At 38.8% G+C, this 26937-nt stretch overlaps 1 protein-coding gene across 3 annotated transcripts in view; it reads right to left on the bottom strand.

Moving 5' to 3' along the window:
* Window positions 1–433: 433 nt before the first annotated feature.
* Window positions 434–26937, bottom strand: part of LOC101746237 (Ig-like and fibronectin type-III domain-containing protein 1) — a 133811-nt gene continuing 107307 nt past the window's right edge. Inside the window, exons 7-30 of one of the 3 annotated variants that reach the window (XM_012688505.4) lie at window positions 25993–26218; window positions 25532–25704; window positions 24542–24869; window positions 22527–22680; window positions 21629–21798; window positions 20882–21095; window positions 15679–15804; window positions 15154–15334; window positions 14431–14565; window positions 13743–13924; window positions 13074–13215; window positions 12454–12583; window positions 11853–12051; window positions 11526–11631; window positions 10625–10765; window positions 9701–9879; window positions 9340–9507; window positions 8132–8255; window positions 7033–7234; window positions 6509–6681; window positions 5620–5792; window positions 2953–3036; window positions 2515–2715; window positions 434–2334 (exon numbers count right to left, since the gene is read on the bottom strand). In XM_012688505.4, coding sequence (XP_012543959.1) covers window positions 2521–2715; window positions 2953–3036; window positions 5620–5792; window positions 6509–6681; window positions 7033–7234; window positions 8132–8255; window positions 9340–9507; window positions 9701–9879; window positions 10625–10765; window positions 11526–11631; window positions 11853–12051; window positions 12454–12583; window positions 13074–13215; window positions 13743–13924; window positions 14431–14565; window positions 15154–15334; window positions 15679–15804; window positions 20882–21095; window positions 21629–21798; window positions 22527–22680; window positions 24542–24869; window positions 25532–25704; window positions 25993–26218 — 3905 coding nt within the window. In that variant the 3' untranslated portion in view covers window positions 434–2334; window positions 2515–2520. The remainder of the gene's footprint in view (window positions 2335–2514; window positions 2716–2952; window positions 3037–5619; window positions 5793–6508; window positions 6682–7032; window positions 7235–8131; window positions 8256–9339; window positions 9508–9700; window positions 9880–10624; window positions 10766–11525; window positions 11632–11852; window positions 12052–12453; window positions 12584–13073; window positions 13216–13742; window positions 13925–14430; window positions 14566–15153; window positions 15335–15678; window positions 15805–20881; window positions 21096–21628; window positions 21799–22526; window positions 22681–24541; window positions 24870–25531; window positions 25705–25992; window positions 26219–26937) is intronic. The other 2 variants (XM_012688506.4, XM_012688507.4) reach the window with 2 other exon arrangements.

The following is a 26937-nucleotide window of genomic DNA, read 5'->3' as shown; positions in this document are numbered from 1 at the left end:
AAATTTTAATTTTATTTGTTTGATAGATATTTTTTATGGACAATTGACACCACATTCACTTTTCACTGAACTTCATACTTGACGAAAACATGTAAATGTATTAATGTATAGCAGCTGTCCAAGCGGATGCATCGCTCACTCAAGTAGGAGAGAGACAGATGTCGAACGCTGCCGAACGCGGAGGACGATTGTGCCTCTTTGTCGCTCGTTGTGCGCTCTCGCTTGCACTTCAAGCCTTAAATGGAACGCCTCATGAGTCATGTTTTTTCGTGCCTGCAGCCGGCTCCATCGTATTATAATTTGACGTTGTCACGTCAAATCAGTGGGCTGTGTCTATGGGTTACGCTCGGCCTCGCGACGGCCTCAACGACACCGCGTCGGGGCTCACTACTGTTGGACAGTTGTAGTACATTATAGTTGAGTAAAACACAAATTATTTTATTTACCATTTAATTATTTACAAACCGAATCACATCCATTTATCATTAAAATTAACTTTCAATAAATCTATGGAATGTTTTTACAATAGATAAATGAGATAGCTCATGACTGTGTATGTTTATATTTATTTAGTTTCATAAAATTATTAGGAAGATAAAATAGAAAGCAAGATCGTTCTCTTTGTTATTTTATGTGGAATATAATATTTGAAATATTAATATTTGGCTTCAGCAATAACGGATTGTTGAATTTCGGTAAAGCAACGAATTTACAAATTATGTTAATAATTTAGACATACCAAATACTTAACATTTCGGGGCAGTCAATTACGAAAAACCTTACACGGGAATCCTATGGAAAACAGTGTTATAAATTGAGATCATTTATATTTATTTACACACACATACACAGCTTGAGCAAGATTAACAGAACAGTTACAATAATCACAGGTCATTTTCAAGGTAGTCCATTAATTTATTAGACAAAATAACAAAAGGAATTAACACTATTTTTGCTAAGGTTTTAACTTCATTCAAGAAGACAGGCAAGCGGTTCCAGTGCTATGGTCATGCAATCTGTCATGTTATTAACATTGTCCATACATTACGAAGAAACTGCCGACTGTGGTGAGCATTCCTGAACGCACTATGTTACGTTTATAATAATTGTTTCAGAAAAGCTAAAGCATTTTGCTGCTTGCCCAGTCTTGGCTCTTTGATCTCAAAGATGATGTCCAAACGATATTCAATCTAACTATTATAATATTAATAAATTTTAATAAAATTATAATTAAATGGTAACTGAATTGATATGCTTTTTATATTAATTTTCTAGGAAAAATCACTAATTATCACTCTAAAATATTCAATAATACACTCTTTATTTTTTTTTACAAAAAGTTTTACTCTGATTTCAACTTCAACGAATATTATTATGTTACTCTAGAACGTAAAAACTAAACCTGCTTCGGTTTTGTTAGAAAGAGAACGCACTACGAATATTTACAATTTATACAGACCAAAAATCACTAGTTAATATTATTATCGTAAAATACATGAAGGCACATGTTTTTGTTCACTAATTTAATACTAATTATAATAGAAATACGTTTCATTGACATATTGTGATGTGACGTCATAACATGACGGTATATCTGGCGGTTAGCGAATATAGCTCACACACGGTTAGAAAGAGACACGCCGTTGTCTCCCGCTGTGAACATCACTGGAGGCTGGAGTACACAAAACTATGGCCGTCTCTTTCTATTGATGGATATAAATTCATAATTGGAGGGTAAATTCACCCGATTCATGTAACTGGAAAACACACAAACACTTTTGTTCACAAAATATTGAGCTTAATGTATTTAGAGCAAGGGTTAAATTTACAACAATAACGAACCATCGTTGCCGTGATGTGTGATTTTTTTATTCGCTATAAGAGTATATACTTTTATGAATGAATACATACAACCTTTTATTTATCTGAAATTCTATGATAAAATAACACCTGTAACTATTTATTATCAGAACATTTTAGATTGATATTTACATGAAGTGGAAAAGGGCTTAGTGAGGTCTTCATTTTTTTTTTGGTTTAAATCACAAAAATTACTTTAATGAAAATATATTATATTTAAATAACTAAGGTACTTATTTATCTACACACCGCTGTCGCCATATTACTTTTGTTTAGGATCTACATCTGAGAACAGTTCAGATTTTCCTAATCTATTTTATTTTTAATACTTTACAAACGGTACATTCCGGCCCCCCTCCATCTGCGTGGTGGGGATACGCAGTATATAAGGCGCGTGGGGCGCTGCGGTGCTCAGTATCGCGGCGACACGCGCGCCGTCAACCGCGGCGAGCGTAGCGGCGACCGCACCGCAACCTGAACAGTTATTGGATATGAAATACAGATCTTATTTTTTATATTTATATAAATTTTAATAATTTACAGGAAAAAATGTCGGTGCCCTTTATACATGACCCAGAAGCGCCTCCTGCTGTGCGCTAACTGTTATCATTACCTTTAAAGCAAGAAACGATTACCACCAAATAAGCATGTTACCTCCTGCTATGGTTTCAGCCTCTTGAAACCAGCTCCGTCCTGTCCAAGCTTCAATTCCTCATAAAGAGTAGGCTCCACCTCCCTGGCGGTGGGCACTGCTGTGCCGGGATTCTGAAGGGTTTCTTGTCTCCAAGCTGCGCTGTTGGAGACGCCGTTTGTGACTCCGTTTCCGCCATTGGCATTGCCGTTAGGTACGGTGCCCTGGTTTGAAAAAACAAGGATTAAGCTGATGCGGTTCAGCTGGCGTTCAGCATCTTATTCAAGATTTTAGAGTTCCAGTGCTGCAGGTATCTGTTCTGGTCTCATGAGGTTGTTTTAGGCACCAAAATAAAGAGAAAATACACCTTAGACTATTGGTATGTGGAAGCTCTACGGTCCCTGTTAATTGCATAGACAATGTACAAAATCATATCAATAAATAATACAATCCGTACGTACATTAATGACGGTATCAGGGTTTGGTTCTCTCAGGTAACTTGGGTTCTCAAACGCCACTCCACCTTGCGCCTTCAGTCGGAGATTCTGGAAATTACATGAGTGTTATGGTAAAAAGAAACTGCGCATTTAATATGTTGGACCACATTAATAAATCAATTTAAAAACAAAGCTCATGACAGCATTATTTGCTGAACTTCTTTTAGATAGATATATCTTCACTTTTATGTGACTGTGTGTCTATGTTTTGGAATCGTTCGTTGCCGCTTATAACGGTTGTGCTATCGTGAAACTTGCCGATTGTGTTTATTTCTCATAAAATATAGTATAGTTTCACTAGCACATGTGAGTAAGTAAAGGCTCAGCCAGGAGGGGTGGGATTTGCTAACAGCTGCCCGAGCGCCTCCGAAGGAGACCTAACAACTCAAGAGCAACTGCTTCGCGAATGAATCTACTACCGGATCGGAATCGCGACCCGCTGAGAAGATCCGGTGAGAAACTCAGCGAGCTGATTCATGGGTTAGGTTGCACGTCGACCTCCTTGTCGAGTTCGACGAGTACGGTTACCGGGGTCCCTAAGTCTGCTCCTAGTGTTAGAGCTGAAGGCGTCTAATGCAAAGGTTCTTATGGATCCCTAAGGGCATGTCTAGGGCGTCGACGGTGACTGGTTCCTGCGTGATCAGGATTCGGGGAGTAGTCAGCGGCGGAAACAACAAGGCGATTATCATGACGCATTTCCTTATCGAAGTACCGTTCCGACGCTGACTTAATGTATTTCCGGATCGATTCGAGGCCCAGGTCGTCGTGTAGTCAACGTTCCTCACGAAACACGGAGCTCCGACGGCTAACCTACAAAAGCGGGATTGTAGGGATTCGAGGGTGTCTATGTGTGTGCGGGCCGCGTGAGCGAGCACCACACTCGCGTAAGTCATGACGGGTCTTATACAAGTATTACAAGTTTGTCACCTTGTTCCGAAGGGACATTTTACTCCGCTTACAGATCATGGGATAGTCTGCCGAGAATAAACGCTGCACGGACGAAAAATAGATTGTCGCTGATGACGGTGTCCACGACAGAACCCACCAGTGGTTAGGACCACAAAGTGAGAAACTTCCTCACAATACGCACAGTATTGAGGATAACTGCCTTCTGTATCAGGTCCCGAACTCAGCGGGATAACAAAAGTTTCTTAAGGTGTTAATCGAAACTTTTCGACTATCAAACCGTGTACCAACACAACTATAGGAACAATGATGGTAGAATCAACATGCCACATGGCGGTAGTCTCGTGAGCCAGGTATAATTATTTTATTAATTTGTCCTTTTCTGCCTTCGCGAAGTTCTCGTTATGAGAAATGGTGATATCACCAACACTGCTCGATGCGTAGACCGATTTTTTATCACAATTTCTGGCTTATTGGTAACAATAGACCAATCCATCTGTTATCGATCTATTATCGAATAGATCAGTCCCAATAGAGCGTAACGTGACCATTTTCAAGAACTGGTTGCGGTTAGTATCTATACTTCTATACTAATATTATAAAGAGGAAAGATTTGTTTGTTTGTTTGTTTCGAATAGACTCCGAAACTACTGGACCGATTTGAAAAATTCTTTTTCCATTAGAAGCCGACATTGTCCCTGATGAACATAGGCTACTTTTTTTTATTTTTTTTATTTTTTTTTTGTTGGTAATAAATAAATTACAGCAAAGTCAAGAAAACTATGTTTCAGAGCAAGTTGTTAAAGAAATAATCCTGGCCACTTGGTTATAATATTATTATTGTGTATTAAATACTGCCTCGCTTGAGAAGACGGCAGGACACACTCCGGCGAGGTGGACAACAATCGGCCGGAGCGTTAGGGACTATTGGGCGAGAAACCAGCGAACTATACGGGCATTGTCCAGCAAGACTGCTTATTATTATTATTATTATTATTATGACTACGTTTATGACTTAATCTGGCGTTTTTTATTGTAATTATATTGTTTTATCGTCTCGAATACTTTACAGGATTACATAGTTTTAAGTATATCTATAACTCGCGGAAATCAAAGATAATAACTAATTCTTTATTAACTTTTAATATTTATCTTAAATCGATCAAAACTCTTAATCGGATTATCGATAGGAATAGCGTGACTTACAAAGAGTTATCATTATCACTGGCAAATGATATTAGCACTTGCGATAGTGAATTATTGAGTTCATATTACAAAATCAAGTCTTATGAATCATTTTAATTGTCTAAATTTCAATGTAATATTACGGGTGGGAAATGGAGCTGTTGTGACTTGTGAGTAATGTGGGTTTTTCATTGTTTGCGAGTTTTTTTAATCAACTATAAATCTCTATCTATACTAATATTATAAAGAGGAAAGATTTGTTTGTTTGTTTGTTTCGAATAGGCTCCGAAACTACTGGACCGATTTGAAAAATTCTTTTTCCATTAGAAGCCGACATTGTCCCTGATGAACATAGGCTACTTTTTTATTATTTTTTTATTTTATTTTTTTGGTTTCATGTGTGTTTTAATGTTTCCGAAGCGAAGCGAGGGCGGGTCGCTAGTTTGATAATATAATCGTTATGATCGCAAAGTGAGCACTTGTGACTGTTGGTGAGCACTTCGAGTATTATACACTTTACTTGCTCGTTTTTGACCCTACCTTTCTGTGTCTGTAGTAGAATCCGGCTGCAAGTAGAATAGCGGCAACAACAACGCAGGCCATGGCGACGCCCACTGCAGGTGCTGCGGATCCAGTCGCCACTGGGGCTGCTGCGGCTGAAGACTCTTGGCCGCTGGTTGTGAACATTATTGACGGGCTGAGAGAAGAGGTTCCTGGAAGGATTTCATACGAATTTCTTTACTGGTGGAGAGATGTGTTGCTGGGTCGCATTGGTTCCTTCGATGTTTATGTTAATGGCGCTTTTTCGTTTCACAGAGCTTTAAATCACAGAAGCTCTAACTTGAAAAACCAGTAAGCAATTTGTGAGCACGGACCAGACGCGTAATCATAGCGTGGCAGGACTGGCAAATGTCAATTATAAATTTTAAATATGTGCTTAAAATCAGTCAATTAGAAATATATTACGTTCTTAACAAATGTTCACGATTGACTTCCGCGGTGAAGGAATAACATCGTGTAATAAAAATGAAACCCACAGAATTACTGGTGGTAGGACCTCTTGCGAGTCCACACAGGTAGATACTACCACCCCGCCTATTTCCGCCGTGAAGCAGTAATGCGTTTCGGTTCGAAGGGTGGGGTAGCCGTTGTAACTATAATGGGATCTTAGAACTTATATCTCGAGGTGGGTGGCGCATTTACGTTGTAGATGTCTATGGGCTCCAGTAACCACTTAACACCAGGTGGGCTGTGAGCTCGTCCATCCATCTAAGCAATAAAAAAAAAAAAAAAAAAAAAAAAACCTGCCTATTTCTGCCGTGAAGCAGTAAAGCGTTTTGGTTTGAAGGGCGGGGCAGCCGTTATCGAAATATGTACACAGCTGTTTAAAGAACCCATTTATTTATTAATAAGGTTTTATAAATCTTACCGACGTCATTAGCAGCTTTCACGACGCATTCATATCTGATGTCATCTTGGAGACCGGTCAGCACGACGCTGGTCTCGCTGGTGTCCAGCTTCTCCGGGACTTTGGCTCCGTAGGCGCGCCAGAACACGCGATATAGGTACACGGTTTGAGGGTTCTTGACTGGAGGATCCCAACTGGAAGTCAACCTCAAGCTTACAAAGTTGTTACGGTTGCGACTTAGATGTTTGGTTACATTGGAACTAAAAGTAACCAACCAAGGTTTTTGAGCTTTTGAAATAAAATTGAAACCAGACAAAATTGGGGTCAAGGATTTGTCGTTTATATAATAAAATTGGGATAAATTTGGTATTTCTACAGTATGTTTAGCTTTTCCTACTGTAACGTGTCCTCCTACTTGCGTCGCATTCCTTATTGCTGAGGGTCGTGACCACCCTTCTGTATCACCTTCGCACGCACGATCTTTCTCCGTCTGTTCTTGTCTCTGGCGGTGTGGAGGGCGTTGTAAAATGTAACGTATAACCAACCTTAATAGTACAGCGTTAGGGGTCGGAGCTACATGTGCCTTTAAGTTCCTGGGTGGGCCGGGCAGCTTCCCGCCCGCGTCCCTGAAGCAGGCCAGGGCGCGCCGGGCGTGTTGCAGCGCGCACGACCTGGTCACTGACCCTCCTCGGCACAGCTCCAAGCAACTACGCGGAACGCCCCAAGAGGCGCAGCAACTACGATGATCTGGTGTACAAGGATATAGATCATAAATACGTGCTGGAAACATGAGATGCATGCGAATCCTGACAAACGTACTTTGAATTGGATATTGCTTAGATGGTTGGACGAGCTCACAGCCCACCTGGTGTTAAGTGGTTACTGGAGTTATTACTACAACATAAATGTGCCACCCACCTTGAGATATAAGTTCTAAGTTCTCAATATAGTTACAAGGGCTTCCCCGCACTTCAAACCGAAACGCATTACTGCTTCACGGCAGAAATAGGCGGGGTGGTGGTATCTACCCGTGCGGACTAAAAAATTTACTGAAAAATATTAAAATTGACTACAACAGCCGTTGTCAAATATCGCAACGAATCGCAATTATATTCCGAAGAACGCGGTCAGCCCCCGACAACGCCACCGGTCGAAGTTGAGCGAATGGATTGTTGACTTTCAAGTTTTGTTTAAATATGAAATTGCTGAAACGATATACTCGTCGGTCTGCAAATGAGAATAGTTTCCGTTTACGTTGGGAAGGTAGTTTATTGACACTCCGGCTTTATTCACAGTCTGTTTGCTATCGAAAGGGGAAGGATAATGAAATAAACAACATTAATTCAAAATTAGAGGCTCTAACCAAACGAACAAAAATAAGTAGGTTTTATAAGAGATCTGCACATTAGAATTTACTTAAGCATAAGTAATTAGGTGATCTAAAAAAAAAAAGGTAGAGACAAAACAATCAATTTACAAACTTACAATTCCAAATAATTATAGTCGAATTTCGACTACTGCGGCAACTCTAATTTTTATAATAAGGACTCCGTTTCTATCCGGTGTCCCACGACACCACACATCCTTCTTTTCTTCTTTTTTTTGAGTATTTTTATGTAATTCTTTTGCACTTCGTAAACTCACCGGATCCATCGGCAGCGCACTTCATGAGCTTGTCGAAGTCGTTCATGCACTCCGGACGGTCCATGATATTGTCCATGTCGAGGTGGAAGCTGCAGGCGTCTATGCACTGCGAGGACACGTTCATCTGGAGTACAAATTATTTTGACTGGTGGTTATTAAATAATTTGATTTACATTATTTAATAATCGATTTACAAGATTAAACTGTAGAAAGAACGCACATGCTCTTGTTTTTTTTTTCCCAACCTAGCTGAGAGCCTTGGGAGGCTATTTCAGCGTAACCTTAACTAGTAGGTGAGCTCTGGGGCTCAAACCTGACGAGCTCTTGTTGTGGATACTGCGGCCCGCTGCCACGCACGGGTTGATACACACGGCCTGAACACGTGTTAAACCTCGTGCATTACCGTCCGAGGGAAATAACAGCTCTTTGTTTTAATAATAAAATTGAAAATGCGATGACCTCATGTCAATATTGACAGTTTTACGTTCGATATCGATATGTCTCTTTACTCGTAGGTAACCATTTACTTCACTTGAACTCGACTGCCGATATAATCACATAGGTTTTATTTTCGTTACGGAATTTCTTGATTCAATCACCACGCTCAAAACCCGCGATAAAAGCTGTGCAAGAGCTTAAAAAGTTCCTTGTAATCAAATATGACGAGACAGTGCGGGATAATGTCTACATTCGTGTAAATGTTATTATTTTGGGCATTTTTCCACGAAGTCTTGACGAAGCGTGCAATACCACGATTATAAAAAATTGCGTTACTACTGATGTTAGTGTTCAGGTAGAAAGAACTGTTGCATAAATTGGTACAATATTGATTAAACAATCTGCTATCCTGAGAGGACCAACAACGCACAAACACTAGTGGAGAAACAAACGTGTCCATAAACCGATAGCTGCTTTTCCATCACACACACTTGAATATCGGGTCACATATCCGGTTGAAGCGTTTTCGAGTCGATCAATTAGATAAATATACGTCAACCACCGTCGCATTATTAAATATAAGCATATGAAGAAGTGACCACTCACGTCTTTCGGTCTGTGAAGTATATTGGAAAGTTTGACTCGGAACTTCCAACTATTTTGTATTTGACAGCGAAGATACAAATAATGGGAGACCCTTCCCATTGGACAAATCCAAAGATAGTGAAATGTCTTGTCGAAGAACTTGACGTCTTATCTTATCTTCTTACCTGAGCGCAGCACTCGGTGACATTGTGATGAGGAGTCGTAGGTCGTAGTCTAACCGAGACTGGCCTCAGGGCTTTCCCGAAGGCGTTCTCAGCGTGGCAGAAGTAGTCTCCTTCGTCAGCTTCTGATATCTTCTTGATGATCAGACGCATGGTATATTTGGTTGGTTCCTGAAAATTGTATAGTTTTGAAGATTTCAATGAATACATAATTAATTGGTCGCGATTTCGTGACTAATGAATTTGAGTTTGCGAATAAAGTGTTCTATAACGATTAAAAGCCTGGTTGTTAACATTCTGCAATATCTGTAAGATTGATAATTGGAATCGAGACTGCTATGATCAAGAATTTTATTTGCCTCACCTCCAGGTCCGGTTGAAGCTGTATACTGTAGTTAGGTCCATCAATAACGGGAGTTCTACCGTTAGGGTCCCTCCAGAAGGCTACGGTAGGTTTGGGAAGTGCCTCCACTCTGCATTCCAGGATAACGGAGTCACCGGCCGCCGCCATTGTGATGCCTGACGCTTGGATCGATGGCACATCTAGTTGATGAAATTTGTTTCTCGTAACACTTCTCAAACTTTATTTTCAGAATTTTTGTTAAATTAAAATTTCGGTCAAAATCATGTACCTAATCGTGAAATCCACGGAGGAACATCTCGTATATAAATATATTTTCGTATAAATAGCCTTTACAAAATTTGGCTTTAGTTTTCCTTTTTTTTATTGGTTCTCGACGACAATTATCTATAAATTAATACTTGAAGCAAAAACTTTGTATCCCTTTTTACGAAAATTACGAGAACGGAGGAGTATGAAATTTTCCACACTTATAGAGAATATAGAGAAGAAGTGCACAATGCTAATATTTTTTTAAATAATGCGTAAAAGATACATTAAATCAGTAAAGAAAACATTACACACACTACCATGTATTTGACACAACACACATATTATATATAAATATACTCTTTGTTTATTGTTAATTGTCAAACTTTTGTTAGTGTTTAAAGTCTGTGGTCATATTGAGAATAGATGAATATTGTTTGTCTTTATTATTATTTACGTATATTGTAGTTTTGGCGAAATGTGTCATTATATTATATAAGTATAATAGTATTTGACAATAGAACCATAATAATGTTTAAACATAAAAATTTCAATTGATTAAAGTCGAATTTCGACTACTGCGGGACCACTAGTAGCATCATTTCTTTAAATAAATCTTGTCAAAAATGACGTCTACACTACCAAAAACACGCAATTAACATTTGTACTTTTACTTACGAGATATATTAATCTTTCTGGAAGCCTGCATGGGTGTGCCGTACCCGTTGTCAGCGTAGCAGGAGATCTGGTCCATATCCCGGGTAACGTTATGAATCACTGTCACCATATGTCTGGTAACATCCTGCCTCACTAAACGACCTGGAGATAATACTTTCGTTAGAACTTCCTCTGATCGTCTCCAATCAAAATAATTCCCTTATCAATTTTAACAATAGGGAGTTTTTGTCTTAAATTGTCTTTGTCATAAAATGACGAAAATTAAGACAAAAATACTTTTCCAAATTTAGAGTCATTGAATACCCTCAGTAAAAGGGCTTATGGAGCAATCAAAGTGAAAAGAAAATTCTATTACGATCCAATCTGAGGATCGGGTCGCTAAACGAGGCTTCGTCGGAGCATCGCGGAGCTTAAATATTTGTTGTAAAATTTTACCTAAATCACAAAAGACGATGACAACAAAGAGATGCTCAATAATTTTCCATTCTCATTACTAAGTACTCATTGATTAATTGGTTATTTGCGACGGCCCGGGTTGCCCGTAGCGGAGGACATGGGCAGGCGCTTTTACACCTCCCCTAGTGTTAAGCCATTACCGAAGCCCATGCACAGTGGTTCACTTGAGGGCATTTTAAGGCAAATTATTTTGATGAAATTCATATTCGAGTAGAAATGACGGATTTGTCTAATTGGATGTCTTAGCATTGCTATACAAACAAAGTTTAGAAACTCGGAGAGCTATGGAGAAAATAAGTTACGAGTACTATTATGCAGGCTGATGAGAGGGTACCTACCTAGTAATAATAGTTCTAGGAGGGTCGGTATCCGTATCTTCGGAAATGCCGCCAGAGATGCTGAATTAGAATAAGAATAATCTTCCTTTAGAAATGACAACACTCACCAGATATATATAGAGATATTGTTGGGGTTGGTGTTCCCATGGCGATGCAAAGGATTGTCATGCTGGAGCCTTCCATCACCAGGTTCACGGGGTTTACCGTCGGGGGCTGGAAAATACTTGCTGTTAAATTAATTATACTAATCCATCGAGTGGTGCTATTAGCAAGTGTTAAACTAGTTAATGATTAATATTGAAATTAATGAATAGCAAAACACGAAATCAGAACTAACACAAAATCACCAGAAGTGGCGTAAAAGCATCAGAGGGGATAACTTCCAAATTTCGAGTCAGAATTTTTGATTGAATGATATGCTTTAAGATACTTACTTCTACATAAGCAGGATATGCTGGATCCGTCCAAGCCAGTAAAGTCTCAGAAGGCAAGGAGTCTCCAGCTGTAGCGTGAGCTTTCACCCACACTATGTACTGGGTGTTCGGGGTAAGCTTCTCCAACGTATATCCAGGTACTGTGGTGGTGATATTCGTGATATTTGCACCCATTTGAGTTGGAGATTTGAAGAATAATCTAAAAGTATAGTTTATGTTATTGTGTTGCGTTTATGGCAAATGACCATAAGTCAGCGGATCTGAGCTGAACGGAGACTCCAATGGCCTGCTAATTTTGGTCTTGAATTATTTGTGGAAGTCCAGAGAAGGTTTAAAAGGTAGAATAAATATGAAAATGTTTGGAATTAAATAAAAATTACAATTTTGTTTTTCTTTTGATGTGTCCTCCGTCGGACGGATTCCTTTTGTTTGTTTTAAGTTTATTTCATACAATAGGCTAGGTCTTTTATTTATTGATTGAGGCACTACGAAGTCTGCTAAGTCTGCTAGTCATACTATAAATTCTGGAGTTTCAGAAGTCACTATTCAAGTAATCGCAAAATTTTCAAATTTCTCAGAGACCCGCTGCTAAAATACTCACGTGTAGGTGATCTTCTCGTCAGCTTGCGAGAACTGCGGTGGCTGCCAGGTCAGGGTAAGCCACGTGGCGGAGTGTGACGATACGGACAGCGAATGTGGGTGGGATGGGATACCAGAAACTTCTTGCTCCTCTGGGGAAAGGTAAATTTATTTTCATAATAAGTTCTGTTTTTGAAGCAGGTTGAGAATAAAGAGGTTGAACAGAAAACTTGATAAGGAGTATAAAATTCATGTTTCATCTGTAACATTAATGCCCTTCATAAGTAAAGTGGAGATACGAAACAGAAAGTAGCCGAAGTTGAACTGAACATTGACAATGTTAATGAAACTGATATTTCCTAGGTGCTTAGTGCGAGTTTTTTAACGTTCTCGCTCGCGTAAAAGTTAACTCAAATTTGTATGCAGTTTGAACAGCACCCTGAACGCTGCAGGCTCGCTCAAGAAACTAACTAGTATTAAACGGTAGACAGCGACTTGGCTCTGTCCCTGGCATTGCTGACGTCCATGAGCAAAGGTAAGTACTCTCTATTAGTTGGACCGTATGCTCGTCTGTCTACACGGGGAATAAAAAAACACTGTATTCGAGAATAAGTCTGTCCCGGAATAGGAGTGGTCGCGTACCTTCGGTAACGTTAAACAGCAGCATGCTGGATGGCAGCGAGGAGCCGTGCTCGTTGACGGCCACCACGAACGCGTGGCACGTGCTGTTCACCTCCAAGCTCTCGTGTTGGATGGTGACCATCGTGTCATTTGTTTTGATTTGCTAATAACACCAAGTGAAAATAAATCAATGTAATTCATAGCCCACCTGGTGTTAAGTGGTTACTGGAGCCCATAAACATCTACAACGTAAATGCGCCACCCACCTTAAGACATAAGTACTAAGGTCTCAGTATAGTTACAGCGGCTGCCCCGCCCTTCAAACCGAAACGCATTACTGCTTCACGGCAGAAATAGGCAGGGTGGTGGTACCTACCCGCGCGGACTCACAAGAGGTCCTACCACCAGTACAATTAATGTATGTAATTTATAGATTTCATTAAAATGAAATGTAATAAGTATTGTTTAAGAATAGTAGTACTAAGTAGAACGAAATCGTCGAAGTTTTAGGGTTTTTAAAATTCATGGCTACCTTTGGCAGGCATATTATAAAATTGAATTGTTATCCTGATCTATAACTACTACATTTTGACAAAGTAGAGCTATCAAATCGTAATAGATTCTTTAGGTATATTTTAAAGCTAGGAAAAAGAAACTATGAGTCATTATGTCCTACGAGAAAGAACTCACGTTGTAAGTGGACTGCATGGTGTTGTAGCTGTACGGCTGGGTGTTGTTATCCAGTTTTTGCCAGAAGACAATGTAGGATGTAGCATTGGCACCGTCTTGTGGTGCCGCCCAGTCCAAATACAAGTTCTTCGACGAGATGACCGCGTGGAGCTCTCGAGGGGGACCGGGCAGTATACCAGTGCCTGATTAGGGACGACAGATTTAAATCTGTGATTTTGTGACAAAAAAATCTCGAGTTTACTGTAATTAATTATTTTGATATCATTAACGTTACACCTAGGTTTTATAGACTACTTTCTCGTAGAATTCCACAATATTTTTTCTCTAGTCGTGCACACATGTTTTCTTTGTCTCCATCTTATTCCTCTAGATAGGGTTGGCACATCAAATTTTTCTATTCCATTCTCTTCTATCAGCCGTCATCTCACCATTCACTCTTCGCTCTCTCTCATATAGTCAATCGCACACTCCATCCATATCTTCTTCGGTCGACCTCTTCCCCCTCTACCTTGCACTACTTCCAACTGTCTATCTAGATATTTCGCAAAAGGTGCCGAAATCACCCAGCACGCTTAGAAATATATTTTTAAGGGCGATATCCGATATAAAAGTTATAATTTTACAAGTCCTTATCCTTACTTACGAGAACAATATCCTCTTGCATGTAAAGGGATGTTATATAGCTAACCTTCCTCAAAGCACTGCACGATATTGCCGATGTAAGGCACGCAAGTATTGACGCTCCCCGTGTAGGCGCCGGCGCACACTCCGCGACAGATCCCGGGGACGCCCCTCCTGGCGCAGCAGGTCTCGTGGTTTCGACCTGGTCATTGATATCGGGGTTTTTATATAGTTAAGGTAACATTGGTACTGTCACGCCGGTAAGAGTAACGCCATCTATCGCCGAATAGTCGAACGAATATCCAGAATGCTCGAGAATTACAACGCTATCTATTGACAGATCGCGGAAACAACTACTAGAGATGTGTGGAATATTCTCGATAATTCTAGGGATGAGGTATTTATTGGCTATAAAAGTGTTGTAGAGATGGCACGCAGTCAGTCAGTAATCGGAATTACTCGAAGCAAAACAGCGAACGGATCACCTGAGGCGAAGCGGAACAAGCGAATTGAGAGTTTTAAAGTGTTTGTTGAGTGTTTTAAGGTATTTGTTGAGTGTTTTAAGTGTTGAATACAGTTTTTTAAGTTGTACTTTGGTGAAATTTTATTTATCCCGAACCCTCAGCGCGTAACAGTACTAATCAAACTCTCCATGAGATATTGTTATAGTTCCACCGCAGAGTCGTTGTCGTATATGGATAGATGATTAGCTTATTGTGAATCTAAAATCGCTATCGTGATCGTACAAGATTACTGTTGGAATGTAAGAACGGATATTGCTTAAACTCACCTCCAGCACCACATCGCAGTATCTTGTGGAACTCCTGAGCGCACAGCGGAGCCAAGGTCCTGAGGTCCGACATTTTGGCATCGTAAGAACAGAGCGGCATGCACACTCCTGCGAGCTGAACTCTTTCGCAGCACGCAGTTACGTTATAAGCGTTTGCCTCTTCTATTTCTTCTTCTATTACCTAGAATGTTCGGATTTGCCACAAGAGACTTTACGAATTTAATTAATTATTATTTATTTCTAATCATTCTCTACCAAAACTTAAGGTTGGACCTTCCCGGTGTGTTGCAAATTCATTAGCTTCATTAGCTTGTCACATTGTTTATGAACAAGGTGCCACACGGCCATCTAATACTATAGGGTAATCGATGCTCATAAATATTATAACTCTATCCGCCGCACACGATTCAAGTCAATTCTACTGTAGCTTGCTATCATTGGTTACCATATCACTTGATTACTTTTCGACAGAAACATATATCGCACCCTCCACACATGCCCCCTGTATATTGTTGTATGACTCACCTGACTTTGTGTTCTAAATATGAGTCTGGGTGAAGGATCCCCAACACCGTGCTCGTTCACAGCCTCCACGTATATCTCATAGTCGGTATTCGACTCCAGATCTTCTAGTATGTACGGTGAGTGAACCTGACAAAAACGGAATTCATCATGTACAATTGCAAAAAGAGCCGTTTTTATGTACCTATACTGGGATATTGGATTTATCCATTACCACTCAGGTGGAGGAATTCAGATGGTTTTCAGCCTTTTTTTTATTGCTTAGATGGGTGGACGAGCTCGCAGCCCACCTGGTGTTAATTGGTTACTCGAGCCCATAGACATCTACAACGTAAATGCGCCACCCACTGTTTATAGGACTGGCAACACAGATGAAAATGTAACGTAAAAGATGGACGCTGAAGAAAATTAAAATGAGTGATTTAAGTATTCAATTATAGTTTTATTATAATCAAAACAATGACTGAAACATCCACAGCAAACATGGTGTCAGAAGTGGGATTCCTGCCACTTTTACCCAGTATGGATTTCAAAGGTAACCTTGCCGAAAATTTCAAAATGTATCGTCAAAGGTTGGAGATATATTTGTCTGCTAATGGCCTTGATGACGCCAAAGACAAAAGAAAAATATCAATTCTGCTGAATTTTATTGGCGAAAACGGAATCAAAATCTACAATTCTTTCAACTTAAACGCATCTGAATCACATACTTTTGAACACGTGCTCAAAAAGTTTGAAGCGTACTTTGAACCAAAGAAAAGTCTAACTATAGCAAGGAACGAGTTTTTTACTGTTACACAAGATGAAGACAGGTTGGAGGATTACTTTCAAAGAGTAATAAATCTCGGTATTCAATGCGAACTTGGAGATCTCAGAGAAGGGTTGACAGTGGGAAAGATAATTTCAGGGTTAGACTCCAAATATAATAATCTCAAAACACGATTAATGTCGGAAGACGATAGTAAATTAACATTAGATTATGTTATGAAATACTTACTGAGTGCCGAAACCTCTAGAAAATATATAGAAGAAAAAACAAATTCAAAGGACAGCGATGAGTCCTCCATCCTATATGTTAATAAAAAATCAATAAGGAACTGTAGAAACTGTGGCACATCTCACAATATAAATAAATGCCCAGCATACGGCAAGGAGTGTCTGAAGTGCAAGAAACTTAACCATTTTAGTAAAGTATGCAGATCAGCCAAGAAACCAAATTTTTATCAAAAGCAAGTCAATGTCCTTGAGGATCCAGATAGGAACAAAGAGGATGAAGCTGAAGGAGATTTCTTTGTTGGTTATGCAGGCAATGAAATAATTCAAGATTTTACAGTCAATAACATCAAAATTCCCATCAAAATGGACACTGGAGCTGCATGCAACGTGATTGGGAGCGAAGTATGTAAATTAATTAATATAAAAACCTCAGAAATTTTGCCCTGTGACAAAAAGGTCATTCAACTAGATGGAAAATGTGTACCAGTCAGGGGTACTTGTTGGTTGAATATTATTCATCCTAATAGCAAAAAATACACTGTTAAGTTCATCATAATTGAAGGAAATATTCCTACTTTACTCGGGTGCAGAACATGTTTAACTTATAATTTTATTTCAGCAAACACTAACCTTGTTAACATACATAATGTGACAGTTGGAAAAGACACAACATTCAATTTAATAAAAAAATTAAAAAATGATTTCAGTGAGCTCTTCAGTGGAGGTCTTGGTTGCATTCCTGGCACAGTAAACATTCAGCTAAGTAGTGAAGCAGTCCCTACAGTACAGGCTGCTAGACGTGTTCCATTTGCATTAATGCCTGAACTGCGCCGAGAATTAGATCATATGGAAGCAATAGGGGTTATTGAAAAGGTAGATAAGCCCACCAAATGGGTAAATAATATAGTGCCTGTTAGAAAAACGAATGGTAAATTACGAATATGCATAGATCCGAGAGCATTGAACAAATACATTCTGCAGCCTAAATATCAATTACCAACTCTAGATGAAATTAAAAGTAGAATGAAAAATGCCAAAGTATTTGCACTACTGGATGCGTCAAATGGCTTCTGGATGCTAAATTTAAATGAGGAAAGCTCGGATCTATGTACATTTATAACGCCATTTGGGAGATATCGTTTTAAAAGATTACCCTTTGGTATTAGTTCAGCGCCTGAAGAATTTAGCAGAATAATTAATCAAATGTTTGAAAATGTTGAAGGAGTCATTCCATATATTGATGATATTTGTGTGTATGCCCAGTCAGTGGAAGAGTTAAACGATAGGCTAAGAAAAGTGTTACAAATTGCTCTAAAAAATTGCCTTAAATTAAATGAATCTAAATGTAAATTCTTTATGTCTGAACTTCTCTTCGTAGGCCATAAGTTCACAGAAAAAGGTGTGTCACCAGACCCTGGTAAAGTGCAGGCAGTAGTGAAAATGGAACACCCTAAATGTAAAAAAGATTTGGAAAGATTTTTGGGAATGTGTAATTATTTATCTCGTTTCATTCCAAATTATTCTAAGTTAATAGAACCTTTGCGTATCCTAATGAAAAAAGATACTGTGTTTACTTGGGATAGCAATCAGGAACATGCAGTTGAGAGATTGAAAGAAGCTTTATGTAAAAGTCCATGCTTAGCTTTTTTTAATACCAATCAGGAAATAGTGTTGTCTGTGGATAGCTCATCAACTGCAATGGGGGCTGTAGTTCTTCAAAATGGTAAACCAATTGCATATGCATCCCGAGCACTTACATCCACAGAACAACGCTATTGCCAGTTAGAAAAGGAGATGCTGGCAATTTATTTTGGCTGCCATAAAATGCATCAATATACTTACGGCCGCAAAGTACATGTTGAAACAGATCATAGACCACTTGAGTCACTGTTTAAAAAACCTTTGTATAAAGTGCCAGCAAGACTACAGAGAATGATGTTAGCTGTACAGGGTTATAACTTGCATGTTAATTACAAACCGGGTAAATTATTATTTATTGCTGACACATTATCTCGTAGTTGCGCTGATACAGTAGAGCCAAAAATGAAACAACTGCACGACAATATAATCTGTCATGTTAAACTACAAAGAGATTGTCTACCTATATCTAATGTACAACTAAAAAGAATACAAATAGCTACTGCTTCTGATGAAATACTGAAAATGGTCATAACATATGTTAAACAAGGATGGCCAAAAAACATTAAAGACGTAAATAAAGATTTAAGAAATTATTGGACTTTTAGGGATGAGTTAGGTGTGCTAGATGGTATAGTATTGAAAAGTAATCTCATTGTAATACCAGAATCCTTAAGAACTGAAATGATGCAAAATATTCACCAAGGTCATGCTGGGTTAAACACTTGTAAAATGAGAGCCCGATCATGTATTTTCTGGCCAGAACTAAACAATGACCTGGAACTATTTGTAAAACAATGCAAACCTTGTATGAAGTACCACATAAATTTACAAAAGGAGCCATTAATTCATCACAGCATAGAACAGATTCCTTGGTACAAGGTTGGCATTGATATTTGTACCCTGAATAATAAAGATTATCTGGTATTCATGGATTATTATACTAAATTCATTGAAGTATGTAAACTAGATAATTTGACAAGTGATTGTGTAATAGTGAACTGCAAATCTATTTTTGGAAGGCATGGCATACCATCATTTGTAGTTACAGATTGTGGTACACAGTTTACGTCAGAGAAATTTAAAGAATTTGCTTTTTATTATAAATTTGAGCACATAAAATCAAGCCCAAAGCATTCTCAATCAAATGGGTTAAGTGAAAGTGGTGTAAAAATATTAAAAAATATTCTAAGAAAATGTAATGAGGATGGCTCAGATCCATACCTTGGTTTGCTAAATTATAGAAATACACCTAAACCTTATATGCCATCGCCTGCACAATTATTGTACTCTAGAAACTTAAATTCACTCATACCAGTACCTAGAAGCACACTTAAGCCTAAATTGTTTTATTGTGACAGTAAATATTATAACCATTTAAACTCTGTAAAAAAGAATTATGACAAATGTGCAAAAGAATTACCCCAATTAAAACTTCACCAAGAGGTATATTTCAAGAAAACATTAGATTCAAATTGGCAAAAAGGAAAAATTATAAAAAATTGTACTGAGCCCCGTTCTTATTTAGTAGCTGATAGTGAAGGAAAAATATACCGAAGAAACAGAAAATATATTTTAGAAAGAGTGCCAGACAGTTCACCTGATACAAAAAACAGTTGTAGAACAACTAAAGTAAAAAATCATAATTTTGCTGTAGATGATATACCTGATATTGTATTAGATAATAGCATGTGTCAGCCTTCAGCTAAATATGTTATACAAGAGCCTAGCTTAGAAAAAATAGTATGTGGAAGTAACATGGCAACCCAGGCGAGTCCAGCAAGATCACGGGAGAGAAGTAGGTCCTTGGATAGTTCTACAAATAATGCTAATCTACCTACTCCCAGCAGCAGGACCAGCAGGGGTGGCTTAAATGAACAATGTAGTAATGATAAAATAACAAGGAGTGGACGAGTAGTTAAGAAACCCACTAGATTTAAGGATTTTGTTGATATTGGCTAAATGTATTACATAATAGATAAAGGGGAGTTGTACTTTAAAAGGGGGGGATGTTTATAGGACTGGCAACACAGATGAAAATGTAACGTAAAAGATGGACGCTGAAGAAAATTAAAATGAGTGATTTAAGTATTCAATTATAGTTTTATTATAATCAAAACAATGACTGAAACATCCACAGCAAACACCCACCTTGAGATATAAGTTCTAAGGTCTCAGTATAGTTACAACGGCTGCCCCACCTTTCAAACCAAAACGCATTACTGCTTCACGGCAGAAATAGGCAGGGTGGTGGTGCCTTCCCGTACGGACTCACAAGAGGTCTTACCACCAGTAAACGTGTGTTTCATTGAAGAGTCTCAGCAATTGTCTTTAGTGGGTTGTCCCCTAGTTATTTCCGAGGGTTGTCTATGTGCTATTGCATTGTCAAGAAGCAATCATAACAGCAAAAACAAAATCATCTTCTTTTGAAGTCACTAATTTAAAGTGTAACAAGTGTACACAATTGATAATCTGTTAGTAATAAGTGGATATTATTGCTGCCAGAGTCGACAGTTTATCATAGAAATATGTTATAACTTGTCAGCATTTAAAGAGTTGCACAAGAACTTACAAACTCCAAAGCTCTGTAATCGTCATCAACTTGCAGCGAGCGATAGTATAAGTTGTAGGCTTGCACCGTGTCTGCAAGGACGGTAGGGGGTGACCAATGAACCACGGCGTAGTCTGTGTCGATGTTTGTCAGGTATAGCTTAGATGGTGGCCCTGGTAGAACCCCGTACCCTTGGAGCAGACAGTTGGTGTAGGACTTCATGTAGCGAAGGCATCTGATGGAAGAATTGAATAGAAAATTGAATTGTGCACAAATAGCGATAGTGCGGTCTCCGCAAACGTTCGTTCAGAGTTGTCTGATTGCGCTGAACTAATTTTTCATGACTTAATGAAATAGATGCTTTTTCTAATTGTCCTACAACATACAGGAAAAATCTGGCGCGGATCATTTCCTAACTAAATATAACCTAATCATAATTAATTAAATTTAATCAAGTTTTATTTATAAATAAAAAAAAAATTATAAAAATATAAATAAAACTTCATGTAAATATATATATATATTTTTTCTAATAAGTGTAGGTATTAATAATTTTGTTACTTAGTGACAAAGTAGTATTCTGAATTTTATATTTCTTAAAATTACTCATTGTATATTTACTTTTCTAACTTCAAGATGTTATCAACTATTGCACTGTCGATTGCGTTTATAATTGAGGTGACATCTGTCAATTTGTCAACGTATTGTATTGAAGATCACCTTGTTGCTGCAACTAAATAAATAAGTAAGCCTTTGTAAGTAACTTACTTAAAGTGATTGAAGTCAATCGACGTAATATTTCCACTGCACAGGGGAAGACAGGAGTCAGGTAGACCGCGAGCTCGGCAGCAAGGGGTGTGGTCCATTCCATTAGCTAGGCATCCAAACGTGATCCCAGCCCAGGGCGCGCATATCATCAGATCTGTCACCTGCAGCTGCTGGTTAGAAACGTGCCATTTGGGTGATGGTGCGTTAGTCACTGATGGGGTGGGATGCACGTGAACAGTGGGTTATAGATTATGACGTATTATCTTTGATTAGTTTGCTTCGCAAAGACGGGCGAGCGTTTCGATGCTTGTAATCTATATAAATGTATATAAAGATGAATTGCTGTTCGTTAGTCTCGCTTAAACTCGAGAACGGCTGGACCGATTTGGCTAATTTTGGTCTTGAATTATTTGTAGAAATCCAGAGAAGGTTTAAAAGGTAGATAAATATCAAAATTCTTTTTGTTTGTTTTAAGTTTATTTTATACAAAAGTTTAGGTCTTTTATTTATCGATTGAGGCACTACGAAGTCTGCCGGGTCAGCTAGTCAATAATAAATCATGATCGGGAAACTCGTTAAACCTATTATTGCTTTTATGAATGATTTTGTGTGTGTGCTCTTCGTGATTTGTGCAGAATGAAAATCATTAATGCCTGTTACTTGATCTGTGCTGACAATTACAGATCGTTTCCAATAAAACGTCGGCTCCGCAGCGCTGGGACACATCCTCCTTCAAACGAGGTCGGAACAGTTTTGGGTTCAAGGCTGCGACCTTGACATTGCTATGAGCGACACTGACTGTTCTCTACATGCATTAACTATAAACGTAATGGAACAGACACAATCTCTATTGTAACAGTTATCTATTTGATTTTTGTGGCCAGATAGTATCTCCTACCTCAATTTCAAAAGTCTTAGTAGGATCACACAGTTTACTGATGCAACCATAATGATTGACTCCGCCTGCTTCACAGCATTTCTTCACGTCCGGTAACTTGGGAGCTGCTGCTACTTCTGTGGTCTTCATCTTCCCAGGAGTTAATGTTAATGACCTAAAAGCGGCTCTTTTTATTAGTTCGAAGTATGTAACTAGTCAGGTCATAAGTATTGTCACACAGTAAAAACTTTTCTTTTAGAATGCTGGCCACAAAAAAGTTTATTGAATTCGAATTTCGAATTGTTCATGAAAATAAAAATGTATACTTTTTAGAATTTTACTCATTTTTAAATATGGAGTGGACGCTTAAAGAAGACCGTGTTGCGGTTATTGCGTTGCATCGTTACGGTTACGCGCCAATTCAAAATTTTAACATACTGAAAAATTTGAATATAACCAAAAGATTCGTTTATCGTACCATCAAACGATACAATGAAGACTCTAGTGTAGATGACAGGTCAAGAAGTGGTTGCCCTCGGCCTGTTAGGACTCCAGCAGTGATAAAAGCTGTGAAGGCGCGAATTCAAAGAAATCCCAAACGTAAGCAGAAACTGTTGGTCCTTCAGATGGGATTAAGCAAAACCACGGTGAAAAGGGTGTTAAATGAAGACTTAGGGCTTCGGGCATATCGAAGAAAAACAGGACATCGTTTGAATGCTCGTCTAATGGACCTGAGACTGAAGAGATGCCGCGCTTTGTTGAAGCGGTACGCGGGAAAAAAATATCGGGAAATTCTTTTTTCGGATGAAAAAATTTTTACTGTAGAAGAGAGCTACAATAAACAAAATGATAAGGTGTACGCACACAGTAGTGAAGAAGCGAGCAACCGTATTCCGCGTGTCCAACGAGGTCATTTTCCATCCTCGCTCATGGTATGGTTGGGAGTTTCTTATTGGGGCTTAACAGAGGTACATTTTTGTGAGAAAGGTGTAAAAACGAATGCAGTTGTGTATCAAAATACAGTCCTGACGAACCTTGTGGAACCTGTTTCTCATACCATGTTCAATAACAGGCACTGGGTATTCCAACAAGATTCGGCGCCAGCTCATAGAGCGAAGAGCACACAAGACTGGCTGGCGGCGCGTGAAAACGACTTCATCCGGCACGAAGACTGGCCCTCCTCCAGTTCAGATTTGAATCCGTTAGATTACAAGATATGGCAACACTTGGAGGAAAAGGCGTGCTCAAAGCCTCATCCCAATTTGGAGTCACTCAAGACATCCTTGATTAAGGCAACCGCCGATATTGACATGGACCTCGTTCGTGCTGCGATAGACGACTGGCCGCGCAGATTGAAGGCCTGTATTCAAAATCACGGAGGTCATTTTGAATAAACCTTAGTGTCATAAGAATCTATGTTTTGTTAAGTTCATTTTGGTATATGAATGGTTACATAATGAATAAACTTGTTTCAATTATTTTACATTAAACATGTGACAGAATTTATGACCTGACTAGGTATAATATATCAGCATGTCAGTGACAATGTGAATAAAATTATACCATGCGCCGTAACAGAAAATTTGTTTTTCATTAAAATCAATAATATCTCGTATAATTAAATTAATTTTACTGGTGGTAGGACCTCTTGTGCGTCCGCATGGGTAGGTACCACCAACCACCCCGCCTATTTCCGCCGTGAAGCAGTAATGCGTTTCGGTTTGAAGGGTGGGGCAGCGGTTGTAACTAAACTGAGATTTTAGAACATATATCTCAAGGTGGGTGACGCATTTACGTTGTAGATGTCTATAGGCTCCAGTAACCACTTAACATCAGGTGGGCTGTGAGCTCGTCCACCCACCTAAGCAATAAAAAAATATATACCAATACTATTTTTTCAATAAAATAACAAATACTTAAAAGTGATGCGAGTTAAAACCCCATGCATATAAGCCTATATTTCTACTGTGTTACGACTGTGATAATATAATTTAATTGGACCACACGTCACGCCAATAAAAAGCAACTAAACTCACCTGATAGCGTAACTGGGCAGACTCGACCCGTGAATATTATACGAAGTCACAGTTATTTCATACATCGTGAAAGGCAGTAGATCGTCCAGCACTAGGAACGATTTACTAGCAGGTACCTTAACTGTAATAGGCTTGCTCACTGTGTTATTCCTAATAGAACTTTCGGACGGGTCAATGAGGTGAGCATCAAAAGACCTCAAAGTTGTGACATTGACTATGTATTCGGTTATAGTGTCGGCGTTCTGGACTGGTGGATTCCACGAGACATTCAACTGTTTCTCATTCAGTGGCTCGACTTCCACGTCTTCTGGAGGACTTGGCAGAAGTTCTGAAACAATACCTCTTTTAAGGATTGAATATTCGTGTTAATCTATAAGCGCTATCGTTGCCGTGGGGCGTAGTTCTTTAGCGTAACCTTAACATTTTTCAACGCAAATGATCTCCTCAAGATAGGTGCAGTAGAGACGGTCTTCTTTAACTTCATATTTATGGATAGCGTTTGATACTTCGGAGAGAGTTTTACAGTATGATCTTTTTATATTACATCCAATTCCAATGTCAAGAAATATTAATTTACTGTTTTGGAACGAAGATCCTTATGGGACGATGCCGAGAGGTACCCTAACCGGGAAAAACGTCCGTAACCTAAGATTTTTATTAGTAATGCACACAGTGTACGACTTAACTTTGTAATAATGTACAAAAAATAGCATATTTTTTTATCATTCATCTACCACGATCACAGAGCGTTCGTTTGCGCAATACTAACTCTTATGAAAACAACCGTGAATGAAGTGTACCACAATAAGTTCGCACGTTACCGAATGACAGTGGTTGTTACGAAACCTCCAGTTTTATTTTCTTTATACCTCGAATAGAACTTAAAATTAATATTTTTATAATAAGGAACTCCGTTACTATCCGGTGTCCCACGACACCACACATCTTTTTTTAATTGTAAATGAATCCTAAAGCTATGTTTAAACTCACCGATCCCCTCGACAATGCAAGCTAATGTCTTCTCCATGTAGGAAGCACAAGAGTAATGAGTCTTGATGTTATCGGTGACCGGAGTGAACTCTCCTCGGCACACGTCCTGGCATATATCCGGGACATGCTCCTGGACGCAGCAGGGCACGTGGTTGCGACCGTCCGCCATACACCTTGACATCATCAAACACTTTACTTACAATGCAGTCCTGGTACTCAAGATTTTGCAAAGCCTCGTTTCGAGAGAAACCTGTCCTCGTGTGTGTGTGTACTGCCCTGACCGATGTTAGAACACGTTGCTCTTCAAAAAAGGCTTGAAAATACATTATTAATTTTAAAAGGTAGCAACTTAGCTGTACCGCAGACGTTTATAAATGTAACCAGGAAAAACTATTTAGAATAACTTTGTCCGACATTCTTATTGTCCAATGACCTTTTTTTAAGATAAATATCAGACATACTTGACTATAGCAGGAAAATCCGGCTGGCAAGTCTCCGGGTCCTGTCCAGTGCCTTCGAGTATAGTCTGGATGCTGCAGAATCCCAGGCAGCTTTTACTGACATTAGAAGAGAGACAGCAATCCGTGTAGTTATGTGCCATGGCCACTGACGACAGCGTGGGAGTGTAGGCTGAATACGTGTCTGTAATGTTGCGGTTCTCGGGAGGAGTAAGACCTCTTGATATCACTGAAACCAACAGGAAAATTCAGTTGGGGACAATTACAGCACCTTGTTATTTTTCAAACAGAGTACAAGCTGTGCTTAAAGATGACAAAGCAACAATATACAAGTTAGTTACCTAGGTAGGATACATCGTGCTCATCAACAGAAATACACGAGGGTTTTAATTAAATAATTCGGATTCGCAGAAGTTTAGAATCATAGCAAGTTATACTTCTGTCAGTTCCACGAATAAATTCCTTTTTTATATAGTAATAATATTACAGATTTTTTCAATTATTCTTTTAGTTTTTCACTAAATTGAAAAGGATATATATTTATGTTACAGAAATAAATAGGAGAAGACATTATTTTAATATATCGATCTGATATTCCACACCCTAGTTGCAATATCCTGTAGCCGATTTAAACGCCATCACAAAATCAAAAACTATTCAAACTATCTGAGCTGATGTCAAAAATCAAAAAGTGGTCTGCTTCAACTATTAAATTCATCTGTTGTTGAAAGTGGTTCCAGCCGCTTTAGTCTGTTTCGTATTCAAGTCGGATAACTCAATCGATGTACCTTGTTCAGTACGTGGCAACACCGACCTTCTTAGTTCAAGTCATCATGATTCATCATGATTCATCATTATCCTGCCCTTCTCCCAGTTACTTGGAGTCGGCGCATCATGTTTTCTCCTTTCATACTCTTCTATCATATACCATTTCTTCGCTCACTCCCC

The sequence above is a fragment of the Bombyx mori genome, chromosome 3 (genome assembly GCF_030269925.1).
Source record: "Bombyx mori chromosome 3, ASM3026992v2".
Classification (NCBI taxonomy): Eukaryota; Metazoa; Arthropoda; class Insecta; order Lepidoptera; family Bombycidae; genus Bombyx; species Bombyx mori.
This window is presented reverse-complemented; position numbering and strand designations above follow the sequence as displayed.